Source organism: Aquarana catesbeiana, linkage group LG13 (assembly GCF_042186555.1).
Source record: "Aquarana catesbeiana isolate 2022-GZ linkage group LG13, ASM4218655v1, whole genome shotgun sequence".
Taxonomy (NCBI): Eukaryota; Metazoa; Chordata; class Amphibia; order Anura; family Ranidae; genus Aquarana; species Aquarana catesbeiana.
The window spans coordinates 68,106,585-68,126,444 of NC_133336.1; the positions used below are offsets into that span (position 1 = coordinate 68,106,585).

General features: G+C 41.2%; 1 protein-coding gene across 14 annotated transcripts in view; it reads left to right on the top strand.

Moving 5' to 3' along the window:
• KTN1 (kinectin 1) overlaps positions 1-19,860 on the top strand; it is a 199,892-nt gene that overhangs the window by 156,153 nt on the left and 23,879 nt on the right. For 6 of the 14 annotated variants that reach the window (XM_073610590.1, XM_073610597.1, XM_073610596.1 and 3 more), the window contains 9 exons: positions 2-92; positions 182-259; positions 1,891-1,928; positions 4,645-4,735; positions 7,519-7,620; positions 13,803-13,892; positions 14,567-14,647; positions 14,810-14,899; positions 19,257-19,349. In XM_073610590.1, the coding sequence (XP_073466691.1) occupies positions 2-92; positions 182-259; positions 1,891-1,928; positions 4,645-4,735; positions 7,519-7,620; positions 13,803-13,892; positions 14,567-14,647; positions 14,810-14,899; positions 19,257-19,349 (754 nt within the window). The remainder of the gene's footprint in view (position 1; positions 93-181; positions 260-1,890; positions 1,929-4,644; positions 4,736-7,518; positions 7,621-13,802; positions 13,893-14,566; positions 14,648-14,809; positions 14,900-19,256; positions 19,350-19,860) is intronic. The other 8 variants (XM_073610593.1, XM_073610599.1, XM_073610600.1 and 5 more) reach the window with 2 other exon arrangements.

Here is a 19,860-nt window from a genome sequence, read left to right on the forward strand (position 1 = left end):
GAGTGGAGCAGCAGGAGCAAAAAATTAAGGACATTGAGGCAACAATACTGGAGAGAGAGAGGAGCATCGCAGGCACAACTCAGGAACTAACGGTAATGTGACCGATCCGCAGGAGTTTTTAAGTCATTGTGCGTCATCCCTGGCCACTTCTTCATTGTTTTATTATTATATTCTTTGACAGCGTCTGAAAAAAGAAAATGAAATTCTGAAAATTCAGGCCAATGAACTGCAAAAAAAACATGATCAACAGTTACAACAGGTTTGTAAGGCATAGCATATGGACAATACAAAGATATGTTTCACACTAGGGAGAGCTGCAGGTGATATGTTCTTTTTACAGTTTATATGAAGCATTGCTAAGTAGAGGCCACTAGACGGTATTAAAGGTAGACTGTATCATTTTGGCAGATACAGGAAAAAAAAATTTTTAAATGTTATTTGCTGTGATAAAGTAAATACTTATTACATTAACCACTTCCGGACCAGCTGACGCAGTTATACTGCGGCAGGTTGGCTCCCCTGCGCAAAACTACGTAGCTGTAAGTTGGTTCGCAGGGTCCAGATAGAAGGTGCGTGTGCGCCAGCGGCACACCCAGGGTGCCGATGCTTGTGGCTGACGGTCGCGATGACCGCCGGCCACGAGCGATCGTGACCAGGAGACACAGAACAGGGTCGAGTGTGTGTAAACACACTTCCCTGTTCTGTTCTGACAGGAGTGACAGATCGTGTGTTCCTATTAGCTAGGAACCATGATCTGTCACTTCCTGTAGTTAGCCACCTCCCCCTTCAGTTAGAATCACCTTGCAGGGAACTCAGTTAACCCCTTCACCGCCCCCTAGTGTTAACCCCTTCACTGCCAGTGACATTTTTACAGTAATCAATGCAATTTTATAGCACTGATCGCTGTATTAATGCCAATGGTTCCAAAAAATGTGTCGGAATTGTCTGATGTGTCTGTCATAATGTCGCAGTCACGATAAAAATCGCACCATTACTAGTAAAATTAAAAAAATTAAAATGCTGTAAATCTATCCCCTATTTTGGGCTATTTTGACGCTATAACTTTTGCGAAAACCAATCAATATACGCTTATTGCGTTTTTTTTTTATTTATTTTTTTTTAGCAAAAATATGTAGAAGAATACATATCGGCCTAAACTGAGAAAAATTTTTTTGGGTACAACGTCGCACGACCGCGCAATTGTCAGTTAAAGCGACGCAGTGCCGAATCGAAAAAAAACGCTCTGATCAGGAAGAGGGTAAATTCTTCCGGGTCTGAAGTGATTAAAGTGGTTCTAAAGGCTGAAGGTTTTTTGTTTTTTTTTAATCTTAGTCTTTTTATTAAGGTAACCGTCTTAGTGTAGCTCTCCCCCCTATACTTATCTGAGCCCAATCTCGATCCTGCAATGTGCACAAGAGCAGCAGCTCTCTTCTCTTAGGCTCAGAAACAGCACCAGGAGTCATTGGGGCTGGGCTGGGTTGGGGGGGGGGGGGGCGAGAGATAGGATTAAACTGTCATTCTTTTGAATAGGTTATTTCCATGAACCCTTATTTACCGCAACAACAATGTGGCTTTTGTGATTCATGCACATAAATCAGCAGACTTCTGATGTCAGAGCAGACGCATAACTTTTTGGTTCTGGAAACCTTTAGTTGGGTATGCAATGTGATATACATAAGGGTCCAACATATTTGGAAGAGTAGAATGTATAAAAATGATGACAAAAGGATCAGGGTGGTACCCTTTAAATTTTGCAACTCTAGACAGTAATACTAGCCTTCCACCAACCTACTTTTAGGCCTTCTAGCACCATGTAGTTCTGGCTTATCCATGTACATTTTCTTGCCTTAGACTACAATTTTATCATTATCCAATGTCTTTCCATTTCAGGTTTCATCAGTTGCTCAAAGTGAAGAGCTGTTAAAAGCGTAAGTTTATTATTTAAAGGCGTTCTGATTAGTTGAATGTACCTTGTAAGTTTAATGGACTAACGGTGTAATTTCATTGACTAAAGAGGGACAGGGTGCTTGTTGGAAGCCGAGAATTTGTTTGGTTTTTTATGCAGAAGAAAACTGTGTTTTGCCAGAGTGCTCTGTACACCCATTTTCTCTTGGATTCCTTTATATTGTATCACTACAAAGCTGGAGGAATATGAGTCAAGTAACTGACAGCTGTTAATGTGTATATAAATATTTTAAACAGTTACAATAGCTTGTTTTGAGGTTAAACTGTGTTGTTTTCATAAATTATACTTTCTGGGTTATTTTTGCGTTTACTTGCTTAAAGTGGTTGTAAAGGCTCAAGGTTTTTTACCTTCATACATTCTATGCATGAAGGTAAAAAAGTCTTCTGTGTTCACCAGCCCCCCTATACTTAAAGCGGTTGTAAACCCTTTACAACCCCTTTATACTACAGGCAAGCCAATAATAAGGCTTACCTGTAGCTACACTGGATATCTCCTAAACCTGCATGGTTTAGGAGATATTCCTGTATTTGCATGTGCCAACGTCATCGGCACATGCGCACTTAAGCATACTGAAGCAACGGCACGTATGTGCTATTGCTTCAGTTGTACTGTGCCGTTACCAGCGGCGCATGCGCGGAGTGACGTCATCGCGGCCTTGGCCAATCATAGCACCGGAGCCGCGATACCCGGAAGTGACCCCCAGGGAGATGTCGGCTGCTGGAGCGGTGAACGAGGACCGCTGCGGGGGCTTCGATCTCAGGTAAGTAATTCATAATGAGCTAGTATGCTATGCTAGTATCCTTTGTCTTGCAGGTTTGTTTTTTTTTTTTGTTTTTTTTTGTTTTTTTTAGGAATTTTTTTTAAAAGGGTTTGCAACCACTTTAACTGAGCCTGATCTTTCTCCAGCACTGTACACGGGAGCCTCGGCTCTGTTGGGTCTCTCCCTCCTCATCGGCTGAGACAGCAGTGGGAGCCAATGGCAATCACAGCCAATGAGGAGAGATGGGAGGCTGGGCCAAGCCGCTGCTGTGTGTGTGAATGGACACGCAGAGCAGGGGCTCAGGAGCGCATCTGCTCTTAGGTGCCCCCATTGCAAGCTGCTTGCTTTGGGGGCAGGACGGAGGGGCCAGGAGCGCCGGCGGGGGACCCGAGAAGAAGAGGAATCGGGGCTGATTTGTGCAAAACTGCTGCACAGAGCAGGTAAGTGTAGCAGGTTTGGTTTTTTTTTTGCTTTTGTTTTTTTAAAAATGCCTTATCACTTTAAAATGAAAGGCTTACTTTATGCTTGTGGTTGGGAGGTGGTAATAGGTGGTTGAGCCATGGTTTTATCACCCTCCCTTTAGCTGCTTCGGCAGCTGGACCGTTTTGTACATATGTTGCAATGCTTTGCTTCAGAACAAAAATGATCCTCCTGTCACGTTTGACTGATGCTGAAAGTGATCCAATTAAGTGAATGGGGTCATGCCACAACCACAAGCCAAAGCTAGGGGGTCAGAGTTGCTGCACGGTATCACCATTCAAAAATCCTGTTCGGTTGTCAAAGCACAGGCAATTCAGTATGTGACAGTATAGTCTCCTGAATGCTTGTCAGTTGCGCCTGTACCACTCTCTGAAAAACAATCTACCGGTTTTCACTCTTTAGAGAGCAATGCAGGTGTAAACTAATCTTTAAACTTTGGTACTAAGGTCATTTTACATTAGGCTGATCATAAATGTTTCAGAAAAGAATTATAATTTTTCTTATTTGAAGGGTTATTTCATAATGAAGGGTTATTCCACCAAAATAGATTTTTTTTTAAGTGTTGGAGTCTATTGGTGTGTTTTCTCACAGGCTCCCTAGGTCACTTTGTACTTTAGTGACAAGATCACGCTGTCCATATTGTCGCACACCTTTAGTTCCTGCTTATCTTATTGTAGGGAGGGTTGGACTTCCTTATAAATGCCCGAGCAGGGGTAAGAGGCCTATTATTCTCAATGAGTCACTACACACCCTTGCACAAACTTTGTGTGAAATTGGATTTTTGTGCTAACCATAAAATTCTTTTCTCTGAATTCATTGACGGATACAGCTAGATCTTTATTACGGATGGGTTTAATATTGACCCTAGACCTTAGAGATGGCCTCACTGGGTATTTGCTCTGCACAGGGAGAGAGCCAGCCTACTTCTCCCATATGAGTCGGATCACGCTGTCCCATGAGAAGAAGGTGTACAGCAGCTCGACTCAAGGAGCGTCAAAATAGAGTCCCACAAGCAGCACATAACGCTGTTCCCCGAAAGCCAGACCCTTAGTGAACAGTACAATAAGACCTCTTTCATGTTAAATGTGGCTTTGGAATTGTGCGACTTGATCTGAAATCGCACGATGTCAGTGCAACTTCAGGTGCAACTTTGAAGACATCTGTGCGGCTCCATGCACAGATGTCTATGCAAGTCGCACCCGAATTTGCCAAAAGTAGTGTAGGAACTGCTTTCTCAAATCGATGCAGCAGTGAGAAGTCGGCATCGCATCGGTTTGAACATGGCCCTGACCAACAGTAGGGTGCAACATGTCATGCGATTTGACCTGTCCCAAGTCGCTCCAAAGTGAATGAGGGCTAAAAATCAAGTACAGACTCCATATTAATAGCGGAATGATTATTGTATTTGATTGTATGTAATTTACGTTTGTGCTTTTAGACTTGTAGAAAAAGACAGATATATAACAGAACTGTTAAGAGAGGTGGAATCTCAAAAAGCTGCAGTAGAGCAACAAAGGAAGAAGAATAATGTGAGTACCTAAAAAGTTTATGGCGTTTTATTCCCTCCACAGCGTGCGATTTAATTACTTTTTATTTTTCTTCAAGGTAGAACTCTGGGCATTGTTTTCAGTTCTGAGTAGAGTGTGGAAGTGTTGGAATCTCTGTTTGTTTTTACTGATAGAATTGTGACTGTGTATGAGAAGTGCTGGCCTGACAGTAAAAAATGAACGAGGGTTTGTGACTCTTCAACGTTACTCCTATTACTGGCGAGGTCCCAGCTCTACCTCACTTATAAAATACATTTCAAGAAGTGAGGGTAAAGCAGGGTATACACCACTATTTTATTTTTATTCAACCCAGCGGGTTGAGTAAAAAAAACAAAAAACGGACTGCTCATTTTTTGATTATGACCCTTCGACTAAAGCCAGCTGAACGTACACACAAGCTGAATGTCGACCATTGTCTGTTGAACCGGCCCATGCTGCCCTTCATTTGACCTGTGTGTTCTAGACTTTAAAGTGATACTAAACCCATTGGCTGAGAGCGCTGGTCAGCTGTTGGTTTTCCAGTATGCACGTCCAACAGAAGCTGGCCGAAAAGCCGGCTTCTGTTGGACCAGCTTTCATACACACTGGCCAAATGTTGGCTGTTTTTTTTTTTTTATTGGCCAATGTCGCCCAACATTCGGCCCATGTGTACTAGGCTTGAAACTCTGCAGCAGTAAAATCTTGACAGTGGTTCTAGTGCTTGTCCACTCTATCCAAAAGAAATAAAACTTTTTGTCTGGAGTTCCATTTGAAGCCTTGTATAGTACTGGCTACTGTAGTTGAATACAAGGAAACCATTCCCTGCATACATCGTTGAAATACAGTATGGCTGCTGCAGATTTTCTTTACAGCTCATCGTGTCCTTACTATTTCTACCTCTGTATTTGATCCCATCCTGCTGATTTGCTATATTTTTTGCTTCATTTGCTGCCTCTTTTTCTAACATGACAGTGAAGCTGTCTCATTTCTTTTTAAACCAAATCCATACACTTATTGACTTTCTACAGAATAATGACATTTATGTGCATTTGTAAGACACTTATAATGTTGTGTTTTTTGGTTCCCATTTGTAACTCGACAATTACAAGTGGTGCTCCAAATGTATTTTTTATGCGACCATCAGAAAAAGATGCTTGCAAGCCATCACATCCAGTGATTACGTTTGAGTGGACTCTTCAGACGAAAACCAATATTGTGAAAATCATACAGCAGTAGTTAACTCTCTTATCTGCACCCATACCGAACATTGGTATTCTTCCCTCACTATTTACTGGATGCATAGAACTTTCATTCCAGTTTCTTAAAAGGTCAGTCCATCTAAAATTGATGTTTTGGTTTTTGGGAGATGCCACCTCGGACCACCCCGTCATTTCTTCTCTTGGGCAGTATAGCGATTCTGGTAATTTCTGAGTCTACATACCGCTGTAATGAGGGCCTCCCACTCTCTCTGTTGGATTTTTGTTTATTCAATACCTGGAGTGTCCAACCCTTTGACCTTCCTGGGCCACATTGGAAGAAGAGGAATTGTAATGGGCCACACATAAAATACACCAACAACAAGGATAGCTGATGAGCAGAAAAAAGTCAGGCAGATCACAAATTAACAATTATGGATATAGATAATGTACCTATCTGTGTAATCATTTTTTTTGTAATTTTTTTTTTACTAAAGTAAAAAAGGGCAACCTAAAACTAGTGCAATATTTGCCGAATTTTTTGATACACTAACGCATCAATATCTGATTCGATGGATGTAGTCGCAATTCTCAATGTATTCTCAAGGTGCTCATCGGATATTTTGGTTCTAATTTTGCCCTTTGTGTGCTTCATTCTTGAAATAGTTGCTCACAAATCTAGGTGCTGCCAAAAACTGATGAATAAGGCGTGATTGTGAAGAGTGCGAGATTTTTCTTTGGGAAGATGAAATGTATAAAAGTTCAGTAAAGGGAGACTGTCAAATTTTTCCTTTAACACATTCCAACAATCAACGTTTTTAAGTAAACGTGTGATTTTGTGTTGGGCCGCATTCATAGCCGTCTTGGGCCGCAGGTTGGACACTCCAATTTTATACTATGTAGGATACAACAGGAAGAGTTGGACACACACAAGTGGGGAGCGGCAGTCAAAATTTCAGGTGCAGAATTAGTTCAGCCCAACATACTCCACTTCTAACTAAAACGTCACCTTTTGTATGGACTCACCCTTATTTTAATATGATCGCTGATTGCTTCCCTTTTGCTGCCATCTTATTTTTTTGGCTCCAGTGTCCACCCACCTCTACTTTGAAGCATGAAACCTGATAAGCTTTATCAGAGTTTGTTTTCATGGACAAGCCCCACTGATAAAAAATGTGCTCTGGACTGTGTCGTTTGTTGAAAAAAAAAAATCTGGCCTTATTTTTGTTTCTCTCTTTGGTGGGTTGGTTTCTGCTATGTCCATCTGTGATCCTTTCTTCTACAGTCAATCCCTCTTATCAAGGTTGGCAGCAGAGCCCCAATAGTAGCGTTTCAAATTCCAACAGAACATTGGCATTTGCTTTTGTTGCTATATTATGCTGAGCATTGGTTGAGCATTATAGTCGCTGCCGTGTAAAACTACATCCAGTGTATCTGCTGGTAAGATTGGTAGAGTCTAGTTTTCGGGCAGCTGGTAATGTTAAGAGGCCTCTTTCCAGTAAGTTGCCTTTAGAATGAAAATGACCAAATGACGCATGAATTGATTGTAGTTTATGGGTCGCTGAAATAACTTTTTCTAAAAACAATTAGGACCTTCGGGAGAAAAACTGGAAAGCAATGGAGGCATTGGCATCAACTGAAAAAATGCTACAAGAGAGAGTCAGCAAGACCGCCAAGGTTGTAATGCTACTGGTGGGGACATAGCTCAAATTGTATAGTGTACGGCGGGGATCTTCAAACTACGGCCCTCCAGCTGTTGCGGAACTACACATCCCATGATTCATTGTAAACTGACATTCACAGTCATGACTAAGCATGATGGGAATTGTAGTTTTTGATCAACTGGAGGGCCATACATGAGTTTGAAGACCCCTGGTGTACGGTCACTCTGGTGCTTAACCCGGTCTCTTATATGTGGGACAGAGTCTGTACTGTTACATGCTGATACTGCCAAGAGTAACAATGGCAACAGTTTTAATACAGATTTTTCCAATATAGTTTGTGAATCCTGAAAATATCTAAAATTTATTGAAATGTTGCCAATGATCAACAAGGACAATTACCCTTTTTTGTAGAAATGGTGGCATTTGGTGTTGTGGTTTTTTTTTTTTGTTTTTTTTTCTAAATACTTTTTTCTTAGATTGCTAAGGACTATTGACAGATATCTATTGCAAAATCACTAGGACCAACAGCTACCCTTCTCCCCCCAGATACTCAAATTTTACTCATTAAAGTAGAAGTTCAGCCATAACCTAACTCTAAATCTCCTTGCAGCCACATTCTAAAACAAATTCATCTAGCCCTGTAAAGAAGAAATCACTATACTTACCGGTTTTGCACCCGCTCTGGTGCCACGATGAGCTTCAGTGGCGGCTTCACTGTGGAGGCGTGTGCATGAGAGGCAGCCGACAGAAACCCCATAGTAAGTCTATGGGTAACGTCACTTCCCAGGCATTTCCCAGCTGTTGTCGGTTCTCTCCTGCACATAGCATCCGCCGCTAGAGACCGGATCGGCTTCAGAAAAGGTATGTATAGCAATTTCTTCTTTACAGGGTTAGATAGATGAGTTTTAGAACGTGCAAAGAGATTTAGTAAGGTTATGGCTGAAACTAGCTAAATACACAGTTGAAATTCATACATGGGTCTCGTTTTACCTGCCAAAGGATATTTATTCTGTCCAGGGCTGCTGTTAGAAATCATGGAGCCCCATGCAGCCTACCTGACAGGGCCCCCCCTTCCTGGCCGAAAGTGAATGAGGACATAGATTTATCAGTCCCTTTCTCTGCAGCACAGATTAATGAATAGAAAACACTCTGAGGCTTTCTGTTCATTCACAAACCGAAGCATAGGAAACAGTTTCCCATGCTTCAGTGATGAATGGACACAGGAGTGATTGGTACCGATAGCTCACTGTGTTCATTCAGGAAAGAAATGGGCCAGTAAATGACATATTTACAGGCCAGTTCCCTCACTCTCTATCCTGAAACATCTTCCTTTGTGCCCACAGTATCTGCCGGTGAGAGAGGAGGGAAGCCAGAAGTGCTGCGGGGGAAAAGGGCAAATGGGTGGCCCGGAAAGCAGATGGAAGGGGTGTATATGCTAGGACCAATCCTCCTGCAGTGCAGCAGAAGGGAGAAAGAGGAAGAGAAGCTGGCAGCCCTGCAAGGGGAGGCTAAAGAGGAATAGTGGCTGAAATAAGATAGTACAGCCGCCCTTCTGCTCAGCAGCTGCCTGGGCCCCCCTTTTGAACTGATCGTGCCCGGGCCCTGTACAGGAGAGCTGGCTGTACTGCCTTATCAGCGGCACTGATTCTGTCCTTTCAATCCTGAGATTTACATCGCTGTTTCACACCGCACATCCAGGCTGGGGAGCTTACTTTTCACTATTGCGATTAAGCGATACCTCCAGGTCACCTTTTTGTCTATGAGTGGACATTGAAGGAACAGCAGCAGGTTTAGGACTCATTCCTGTGCTTTTTTGCTTTGCTGAACAAGCTCTTTGCTAATGTAATTGCATGTCACTCACCCGATGAGCTCTTAGTGCTGTCTTTCCCTCTTCCACATTGTGGAGGGGTTCATAAGCGGTAGATAAAACAATTTAGGGCAATTTTTCTAGTTAAAAAAAAAAAAAAACAACAAATTAAAAAATAAAGCATTTCACAGTTTTAGGCAGGAAGTAAAAACCATTCAAAAAAAATCTAATACAATCCAGAACACACAGTAATAGTGCTAAAATCTAGGGGTTTACCTGTCCTATCGTGATCTGACCTGTGCGGAATTCACTTTAGCCATCTACTGAAGCTTTTCATAGTACTAGGAAAGACTGCAGCCTCTTTTTATTATTCTGTGCATCCTCAAAAGCAAAGGTGGATTATGCTTAGAATGACATCCATTTTAGCAAAAATCAGCAGCACACGCATTTAAAAGGATATAAACACACGGGAGCCGCCATTGTTAACTAATTTCTGTAGGTGTGTTTTCCAGAACTGTGAAAAAATGTTTTTTTTTTTTCATTACTTAGTGAGTCGCCAACTCTGAACAAATGTGTGCATGTCTGGTCTCCCGACACATGATGTGCACCTGCTAGTTTTAGGTCAGTGGCTCACCAGGATAGTTAGGATGGGCCTGGGGCATTCATCAAGTGAATAATGGAAACATCTATGTATTTTATCCCAACTGGTTCTTTTTTTTTTGAGCAGGGCAGGCAATGCCAGAGTTAGTGAATATTTTATATTTTTATATATATATATATATATATATATATATATATTATTTATTTTTGTTAGTTTGTAGTTTTTCTGCATGGTTTTTACTTTGCATTCTCTGTAGTGAATACTTTTTGCAGCTGAGATACTTCTATAAATTTAAAGTAATCCAACTTTGTTGATGAGAATTGTTGCACCAATGGCAGAACCAGCATGTAGCTCCTCCCACTTAGACACTTGGTTAAAACAGCAGATGGAGCCGTTGCACACTTGTTAACTGTTACTGTGATGAAGTTGTGGATACTTTTCATTTGTATCCTTACTGCTACATCACAGCAGAGATTAACATGCAGTGAAGCCGTGATTGGCTACAATGAAAACCGTTTCAAATCATAACTATTTGTCTTTCTCTGCACTTTATTTCTGTCTCTTCTTTCTTGACACTAGTTTTTTTTTTTTTTGTATTTGTTTCATTCCATGGGCATGCTGATCTATTCATTTTATTCCCTTTGTATATGTATATGTGTGTTTGTGTGTATGCTTTACAAAGGAATATTGTTAATAATTTTGTTTTGGGTGGAGGGTCATTGGCACAAGCTGTGGGTAACACTAAGTGTACGTACTTTGTGTTGGCTGTATTTACCATACTAATAATGTTAGAGACTCTGTCTCTAGAAAAGACAAACTAAACCATGAGATCAGGTATAATGTGCAGGTATATAAAGGTGTTTGTTCATTTAGTAGCTTCAAAGAGCCTACAATTCTGAATGGCAAGGGGAATTTTTCAATTCCAATGCAAAGTATAGCCAGAGCAGAAGTGGTTTGGGAATACAGCCTGCTATGTCGGAAAGGAGGTGGAACACTGCATTCCAGAAGCTTCTTAAGTTTGGTCAAACCGTAACATATATGAGTGTTGGTATCAAAAATTCCCAGCGCTCCCTCTTTAAATCCTCCACCAATATTCTATAAGCATCCAGTATACATATATTGAGTAAAAAAAACAAAACAGCCAATGAATTTGCAATATTGCCCCTGCAATATTATGCCCACCCCCATAAACTGGTGCAGTCTCTTGTGCCAGTAAACAACTTCTTGTTTGCAAGCAATGACAGTGTCATGCTCCCTTCCATCATTTCCACACTCACCAGACAATGTGGACAAAGGTCAAGAGTCAAAAGCGCTTTGCGTTGCAGGTATACCCAAACGCTCCTAAATGCTCATAAGGACTCTCCTCTGCTCCTCTTTTTTCCACAGATCCTCCAGAAAAGTAAAGTGTTTGGTGCCTCTTGCATGTAAGGGATAAACAAGAGGATGCCCCCAGAGCGTAACTCCATTTTTATTAAAAACAATGCATACAACAGGTTGCACTTATATTTAAACAGTATGACAATAGCGTTTACCGAACCTTGAAGCGCCTTAGCGTCATGCGCTCGACAGGCCAGAAGTGACGTTGCAGGTTAACCCCGCCATGCGCATTTCACCCCACAGGGCATCTTCAGAAGCTGCGGGTAAAACCTAAAAGTGCACTTACTTTGTGTTGGGTGCATTTGTCATATTAATAATGTTAGAGACTGTCTCTAGGAAACACAAACCAAACAATTGGAGCAGGTATAATGTGCAGAGATCTAGAGGTGCTTGTTCATTTAGTAGCTTCAAAGAGCCTGCAATTCTGAATGGCAAGGGAAATCTTTCAATTCCCATGCAAAGTATAGCCAGTGTAGGAGTGGGTTTGGTTATGCAGCCTGTTATGCCAGAAAGGAGGAGGAACACTGCATTCCAGAAGCTTCTTAAGCTTGGGCAAACGCATAAAATGTAAGAGTGTTCCCACATGTCTTCAACTCCTCCAGCAAGAATTGCTGCTAGAATCCAATAATGTAGCTACCATGTAGGGGGTCATATAGCACCTTATCTGTATCTTCTGGACCATCTCCCAATAGTTTTGACATTTTGAATGGATTCTTTGGAATTTGGAATTTGTTACAGTTTAGCATATGTAAGTTACTCTTGTGGTGGAAAGAAAAAGTCAAGAGCCTGAAATTCTGCAAAGAATACATCGGCACTCCCTTAAGGGTTGATTTACTAAAACTGGTGCACCCAGAATCTGGTGTAGCTGAGTATGGTAGCCAATCAGCTTCTAACTTCAGCTTGTTCAATTAAGCTTTGACAAAAAAAACCCCTGGAAGCTGATTGGTTTCTATGCAGGGCTGCACCAGATTTTGCACTCCAGGTTTAGTAACTACATTTCCCATTAAGCTCAAATACACTGCAAAGTGCATCAGCATCATGGAAAATGTAGTTCCAAAACATTTGATGTGCCAAGGTTTGCCATCAGTGCTCTAGTGTTGTCAGTGTCAGTGTCAATGCTGTCAGTGTTGGAGAAGTCCTTGTTAGTGGGGCTCATATCCAGACAGAAGGACACATGAAAATAACAGGGGAAAAAAAAATCCTAACAATAAATTTGAAAAAAAAAAAGATGGAATACCATGGCTTTCTTTACTCACAGCCTTTGCTGAGCCTCTCTCTACCAATAATACGTTAATAATTAAGTACTTGCAGCGTGGATTTTTAGCATGCATAAAATATAGGTATGGTAGTAATTTTGTCAGGCATGGACTTCCTCCAACCATCCAGCAGTTACCAGGAACTGCCATCTTAAAGAAATAAAAAATCCCTTTTCTTTGCATTTGAAACTATTTTTTTGTGTGATTTGATGCAGTATTTGCCCTGCTGGTAGTTTAGACTCCAGGACAGCACTGTGCCTCTCTTGGGCATAGAGCTTATAGTTTTTTGTTGTGAAGCTATGAAAAGGCAGGCTTAAGCTGGTCATACTCCAATAATAGATTGTATGTTCAGCCTGAGATCTGAACAGAGAAAATCTAACAGATTTCTCCATCTAGTAACGGGGGGGCATAGGGGTAAGCGTGAGAGCATGAAGCCCAGATTTGGGCTTTAATGCTGACTCCATTAGCTGCACCTTTCTCTGAACTCCCACCTGCTGAATGATGGCATTCTCTGTCTTTACTATAGCTGTGTTGGACCTGGACTGTTTCATGGATTACTTTACATAATTGTGATGGTGCTTACATTACAAAAATACAGTGTGCTGTGAATACGCTTTGTAGGATTACTACTGACTGCTTGCATCTTATAGCTAGGGTGCTAGAATGAATGGATTCACCTTTGAAAGTAAACTTGTTATAAGTGAAATTTGAGCACTATTTCCTGGCCACCTTCTGAAAGTGCTAGTTACCAGCTGTTCTGCTCACCCTCTGACCCCGACGCTTTAATTCACTGAGTTGCAATAGGTATGCAGGTGAAGAAGGAAAAGAGTTGGATATTCGTATTTGCACATGATTTCTAGGAACGCAGCTCAGAATGTTGAAGTCGGCGGGTAAGTATGTCAGCCAGGAAACTAGCATTTTAGTAAGCGAGGTCAGCAATGATATCTTCCATAACAGGTTTACTTTTAATATTTATTAGAAAAACTGATATCCTCAGAGGCTTCATTTGCATGTGAAATGTATTTTACTCTGTGTTTTTTTTTTTTTTTTTTCTTTCATCTCCCTGCAACATAACATGTGTATTAGTGTCTTTACTCCCATCTCTGTCCAGAATCGTTCAGTCTTTTATCTGTATGGTAACAGGTGGCTGATATCTTGTCTTCTTGTAGGAGAAACCGCAGAACCTTCACACAGGGGAAATGGAAGCACGAGAAATCCTGCAGAAAATCTTCCCAAATGTGTCGGTTTCTTCCAGTTTGGTAAGAAATCCAGGTTAAGGAAAGCCATAGGTTATGTCATTGCTCGATTCCCCCATCAACACACAATCCCTCCCGCAATGCTCCGGTGTTCTGCCGGTGAGGAGCATCCATGCCAGCAGATCACAATGATCAGTGTTGCTGGCTGTAGCTGACTGCACTAATCATTAAGGAAGAAAAACGACAGGCTGGTTGTGCACAAGGTGATCAATAGAACTAGACAAGTTTCGTTTCTTGTATGGCCGGCTGCAACGTCAGTACGGCTAAATTATAAGCTGCTTTCTATTCTGTAGAAAACCATGTGAATCCATCAAACGGCAACTCTTAAAAGGCGTAGCTTTGGAAGTTCTAAATTGAAGTATTACTAGAGCCCAAATTGTTTTGTTTTTTTTTTACGGTTGGTAAAGGAGTTACAACCGTTGGATTTTTTTTTTTTTCTTTTGTCAGTGTGCACCAGGAATTTTAGTTCTCGGCAGAACAGAAATAAAAGGAAAATCTTCCAATGGGGGTACTTGTTCTTGTAACCAATGTGGGGATTTCCTTTCACTTCCTGTTGAGTCTATAGGACAAAGTGAAGGGAAATTTCCCTAACATGCTTGTTATTATCGGTGGTGGAATGTTTGAATATCATTTTGCACACTTTATTGTCATTGATGGGATATTTTGTCTTCCCCTAGCACCATGGCGAATGGATCCAGGAATTTGAGAGGTTGGCTAGAGTTTGTTTAAATGAAAATGGTGGAGCTGAGAAAGTGAAGGTAAGTTCTGCACGACTTGGATGTTGGTCTTGCCGATTACTCCCACATTGTATGACATATTTGTAGTTTTTCTATATATCTGCTGCTGTACTTTTGAAGTCTGTTAGTATAATTTATACAAGATGTAGATACGGATGATGCAGAAAATCTTTCTCTTTTCAGGCAATGGAGCAGAAGCTAAAGGAGGGAGAGGAAATCCATACGCTGCTGCAGCTCGAGTGTGAAAAATACAAATCGGTGCTGGCAGAAACGGTATTGTATACTTTTGTACATTTTAATACACTATGTAGTGCTATTGCTTAAACCAAATTTTAGTTACTTTCATTGTTGAAAATGGTACCTGTGACCTGCTTTATCTACACAAGAATTTGCCATCCATCTTGTGATCCAGGCAACTCTGCCAGATAGCATAGGTAGACCCTGGACCTCCCTAATGGCTCATTTGCAGTTACACAAGAGGCTTGTCTAGTCTTTTGTCATCTTTCCGTTTATACTTGGACAGAGGAGGAGCAGCAGCACATTGATGCTCTCCATATGCAAGCATGTACACTCAAGGCTCCACAAAGCTCTGATAGTTGAAGTTCTAACCCGCCCTCTCCCAGTTTGCTGTGAAGTGAACTACTGGAAGCCGATACCAAAACACATTCAGGTAATTAACCACTTGCTGACCTGCCACAGTACATATACTTTGGAGAGCCAGCATGTGCAGGCAAAATCACGTACATGTATGTCATTTTGCTTGCTCTGAATTAGTGGAGCGCAGTGTGCCCACTCCCTGATGTGTCCAGCGGATCTCGGTACTCGGGGCCCAGTGATCGATATGCAGACGATCACAATGTCTACAAAGCTGTTATGAATGAAATAATTCATAACAAATGATTAAAGATAGTGAAGTGCTGTTACTTAATGTAGCGTGATTCCTATATATAAGTTGCAATCCTGTGTTGTTTCGTGATAACAAATGTGTTTCTCTGTCTACACAATTTGTGCAATGGTTGATCAACCTAATTGATCACGACCATTAATTAAACATCAAATCATTTACAATTCATATAATTAACCACTTGCTTGCTGGGCACTTAAACCCCCTTTACTGCCCAGGCCAATTTTCAGCTTTTAGCACTGTCACTCTTTGACAATTGCGCGGTCATGCTACAGCGTACCCAAATTACATTCTTACAGCTTTTTTCACATAGAGGTTTCTTTTGGTGGTATTTAATTGCTTCTAGGTTTATTTTTTGCTAAAAAAAAAAAAAAAAAAAAAAAGACCGAAAATTTTGAAAACTGGTAATTTTTCTCCTTCATTGATGTGCACTGATGAGGCTGCACTGATGGGGGGGCACTGGTATGCAACACTGATGGGGGGGCACTGGTAGGCGACACTGATGGGGGGGGCACTGGTAGGTGACACTGACGAGGGGGCATTGGTAGGCGACACTGATGGGGGGGGCACTGGTGGTGGACACTGATGGGGGGGCACTGATGGGGGGGCATTGGTAGGCGACACTAATGGGGGGCACTGGTAGGCGACACTGATGGGGGGGAGCACTGGTAACTGATGGGGGGGCACTGGTAGGCAACACTGATGGGGGGGGGGGGCACTGGTAGGCTACACTGATGGGGGGGGCACTAGTGCTTAAAAGTCTGTTTCTTTGTGTCTCAAAATGGGACACCTAATATTTACTTATCAGAAGCCATATTGCAAGTCCATAAATATATTCTTTATATAAAACAGTCCTTCAAACATTCCTTGTGATTGTGCTCTTTCCCTTCACCGATAATTGTGACAATCCAAGGTGTGGATGACAGTAAATCTTGCTTCCTGTGTCACCTCTGTGCTCTCTAGCCTCTCGCCTTAGATATGTTAAAAGTCAGCCTAGAACGTAATTCTACGGACAGTGTGTGGTCTCCTCTTGCGTTCCTCTGTGGGAATATCCAATGCTCTGCTCTCACATGTTGTCTCTATTCCTCCCAGGGGATTTCCTCTAGTATCCTCTCAATGGGAGTATGTAGAGAAAGAAGAATGCTCTCATAGTGTAGTACCGTTAGGAATAATTTTATTTAAATAAATATTGGGTTACACTCACATTAAAGTTTGAACAGCAGTGAAAATTCACGAGCGGTGAGCTCGTTTCTAAACAGCGTCACTTCTGGTATGCCTCCACTCACACCCTACGCGTTACGTCACAATCATGTGACTTCATCAGGGAATCCTACTTTTTCGTCGCTGTTCAAACTTTTTTAATGTGAGTGTAACCTAATATTTATTTTAATAAAATTATTTGGGCATTGGATATTCCCACATAGGAACATGAGAGGAGACCACACACTGTCTGTGGAATTACGTTCTAGGCTGACTTTTAACATACATAAGGCGAGAGGCTAGAGAGCACAGAGGTGACACGGGAAGCAAGATTTACTGTCAGCCACACCTTGGAATGTCACAATTATCGGTGAAGGGAAAAAGCACAATCACAGGACTAGTCTCACTTTAAATATATGTATTTGATTGTTAAGCATCAGTTATCAAGTTACTAATTTAAGATAGATTTTGTCTGTGTGCACTACTAAGCACTTTTTAGCACTGATAATCACCAGGTGTCCAGACCTGACACGTGAACTTTGGATTGTTTACGCACTGAAATCACTTTAATTATATTAATTGTTTATGATTTGATGTTTAATTAATGGTAGTGATCAATTGGGTTGATCAACCATTGCGCAAATTGTGTAGACACAGGAAAACATTTGTTATCACTAAATAACACAGGATTGCAACTTATATATAAGAATCACAATACTTAAACAGCGCTTCACTATCTTTAATCCTTTATTATATTAGTAGGTATGGATATACCATTTCAGTGAAGGCAGCAGTTTTGGTTATGAATTCACCTCACACAATGGTAGCGCGAGAGTAACACATACTGCAATCATTTATAACAGCTGCATCTCCTATCCTGTGATTGGCCCACAGCTATCACATGGTACCTGGGCCAATCGCAGCACCCTGTACTATGTGATTAGCTTTAGGCTGATCACAGCTGTTATGAATGTACCCCATTCATGACAGTTGACAACTTTGCTGTTACAATGATCTTCAGGACAGGACATATGACTTGCCTCTCTCCCATTAATGTGACGTCCACAAGCTCCTTTGACACCGCTTACCTCTTTGTTCAGGCTCTATAGGGGTTCGTCACCTTTAGACATCCTTTTAATAATTTTTTTAAAAAGTTTCTTTTTTTCCTCGAAATTAGATAGGAGTGCATTTGGCACACACAGCATAGAGAAATTATTAATACATTGTCTCATAAGATCAGCATAGAGGCAGGTAAAAATTTGTACCAAGCATATCACAAAGTATAAACTACCAGAACCGCTATACAATTTGCAGATACAGTCCACAATGTTGAGTAAGGGCCTTCTAGTAGTCTTTGACTTATAAATTATAATTGGACTTATAAGGGGAATCCAAAGGAGAAAATAAGGGGAGGGGAACCATCACTGTAAGCTGTAGTCAATACACTTAATTTATTAATAGACCACTTGCTTCTACCGATGATGCTGATATCTTTTCAAAAAATTTTAGAGCAGTTTCCACCTATATATGTGGGCTTATAAAGTGTCATGGCCACATTAATATTGGGTACCTGTAGCCATCTTGATTGGCCAGCCTAGATTGACTCAACTTCTACACTTAAAGTGGATGTAAACCCGAAAAATGTTTTTTTTTTTTTTTTTTTTTTTTTTTTTTTTATATATCATACTATAGAGTATAAGATTTCCTATCATTTGAGCCCAGTCTTGCCACACAGAGTTAATCCATCTCTGAGCAATCCTCTTTTAATGTTCAGTGAGAGAAATCTTGACAAACTGAGAAAAACTTTGTCAAATCCTCCCCCTTGCTGTGAGTGACAGGTGATTTACATCTCGTGCATTAGCCTAAGACACAGGCATTATTTTTTTATTCCCTCCCCCACTCCTTTCATTAGCAGCTCTGCCAGGATTGGCTGTTCCACGCCTCAGCATGATTTGGCATGCTGAAGTCATGTGGTTACTTTCCTGTCTTTTCACTGGATGTTAGAGATCATAGCAGAAGTTCAGTGTTAGAAATACACAGGAGAAAATGCATATTGACAAGGGGAGTGTAGAGGTGGGCGGGGAGTCTACTGACATCACGACTCCACCCACCGAGCTCCAGACAACAGACCCACCCACAGAATCTGCAGTTTTTCGGGTCTAATAACAGACAGAGGGGAGACATTTGACAGATAAAGATACATGCAGGAGGCATGTATATCCTTATAGATGACCCCTATGGCAGTAGTTTAGAAAGGATGACATTGGGTTTACATCCACTTTAAAGTAGTTAATTCATTCTGGCACCAAGACATGCCAAGATTTTACACTGGGCTGTGCATTGTGTGGCTCAGTGAAGAATCTTTGAGACCTGCAAGCTGGAAGGTAATATCCTTTCTGCTTTTTTTATTTTTTTTTAATCCATAACTGTGTCAATTTTGTATTTTTATAAACTGCCTTGAGTTCAGCTTCAGTAATATGTAGGTTTAATGTTTCATTTATTCTATTGTAATTCTTGTGCTTGCAGGAAGGAATTCTGCAGAGGTTGCAGCGCAGTGTGGAGGAAGAGGAGGGGCGGTGGAAGATAAAGCTGGAGGAGTCTCAGAATGAGCTTAGCGAGGTAAGTTTAACTAAGGGAGATGCAAGTTTACTCTATTTTTTTATGAATATGCATACATATTGTATGTATACAATATGCTTCCACTGACCTTATCCAATTGAAACTTCAGACGGAGCTCTCTGGTCATGGTTGCTGCAATAAGTCACTAAGCTGAATTTGCTAAACTTATCTATGAGGATAAGTATACTTCTTTTGCAAATAGTAAAAGTGATTTTCCAATGAGATTTGAAAATTACAGTCATGTGGCTTCATTTAGAGAGCCTTGTGTTCTATGGGTAAAGTGTCGCTTGAGCTATTGAGCACCGTAAATAGGCTTTTTTTTTTAGAACTGCTAAGCAGTCTTTGAAAGACATAACATGTAGGCTAGGTTCAGATATATGCGAATTGGTTGCATTTTAAACCGCATCCAATTTGCATTACTTGTGAATGTGACTGGCTCTGAATGGAGCCGGATCATACGTGTCCAGGGCGGCCGTGGTGTGGTTTCAAAAGGGGTGTGGTTTTGGGTCAG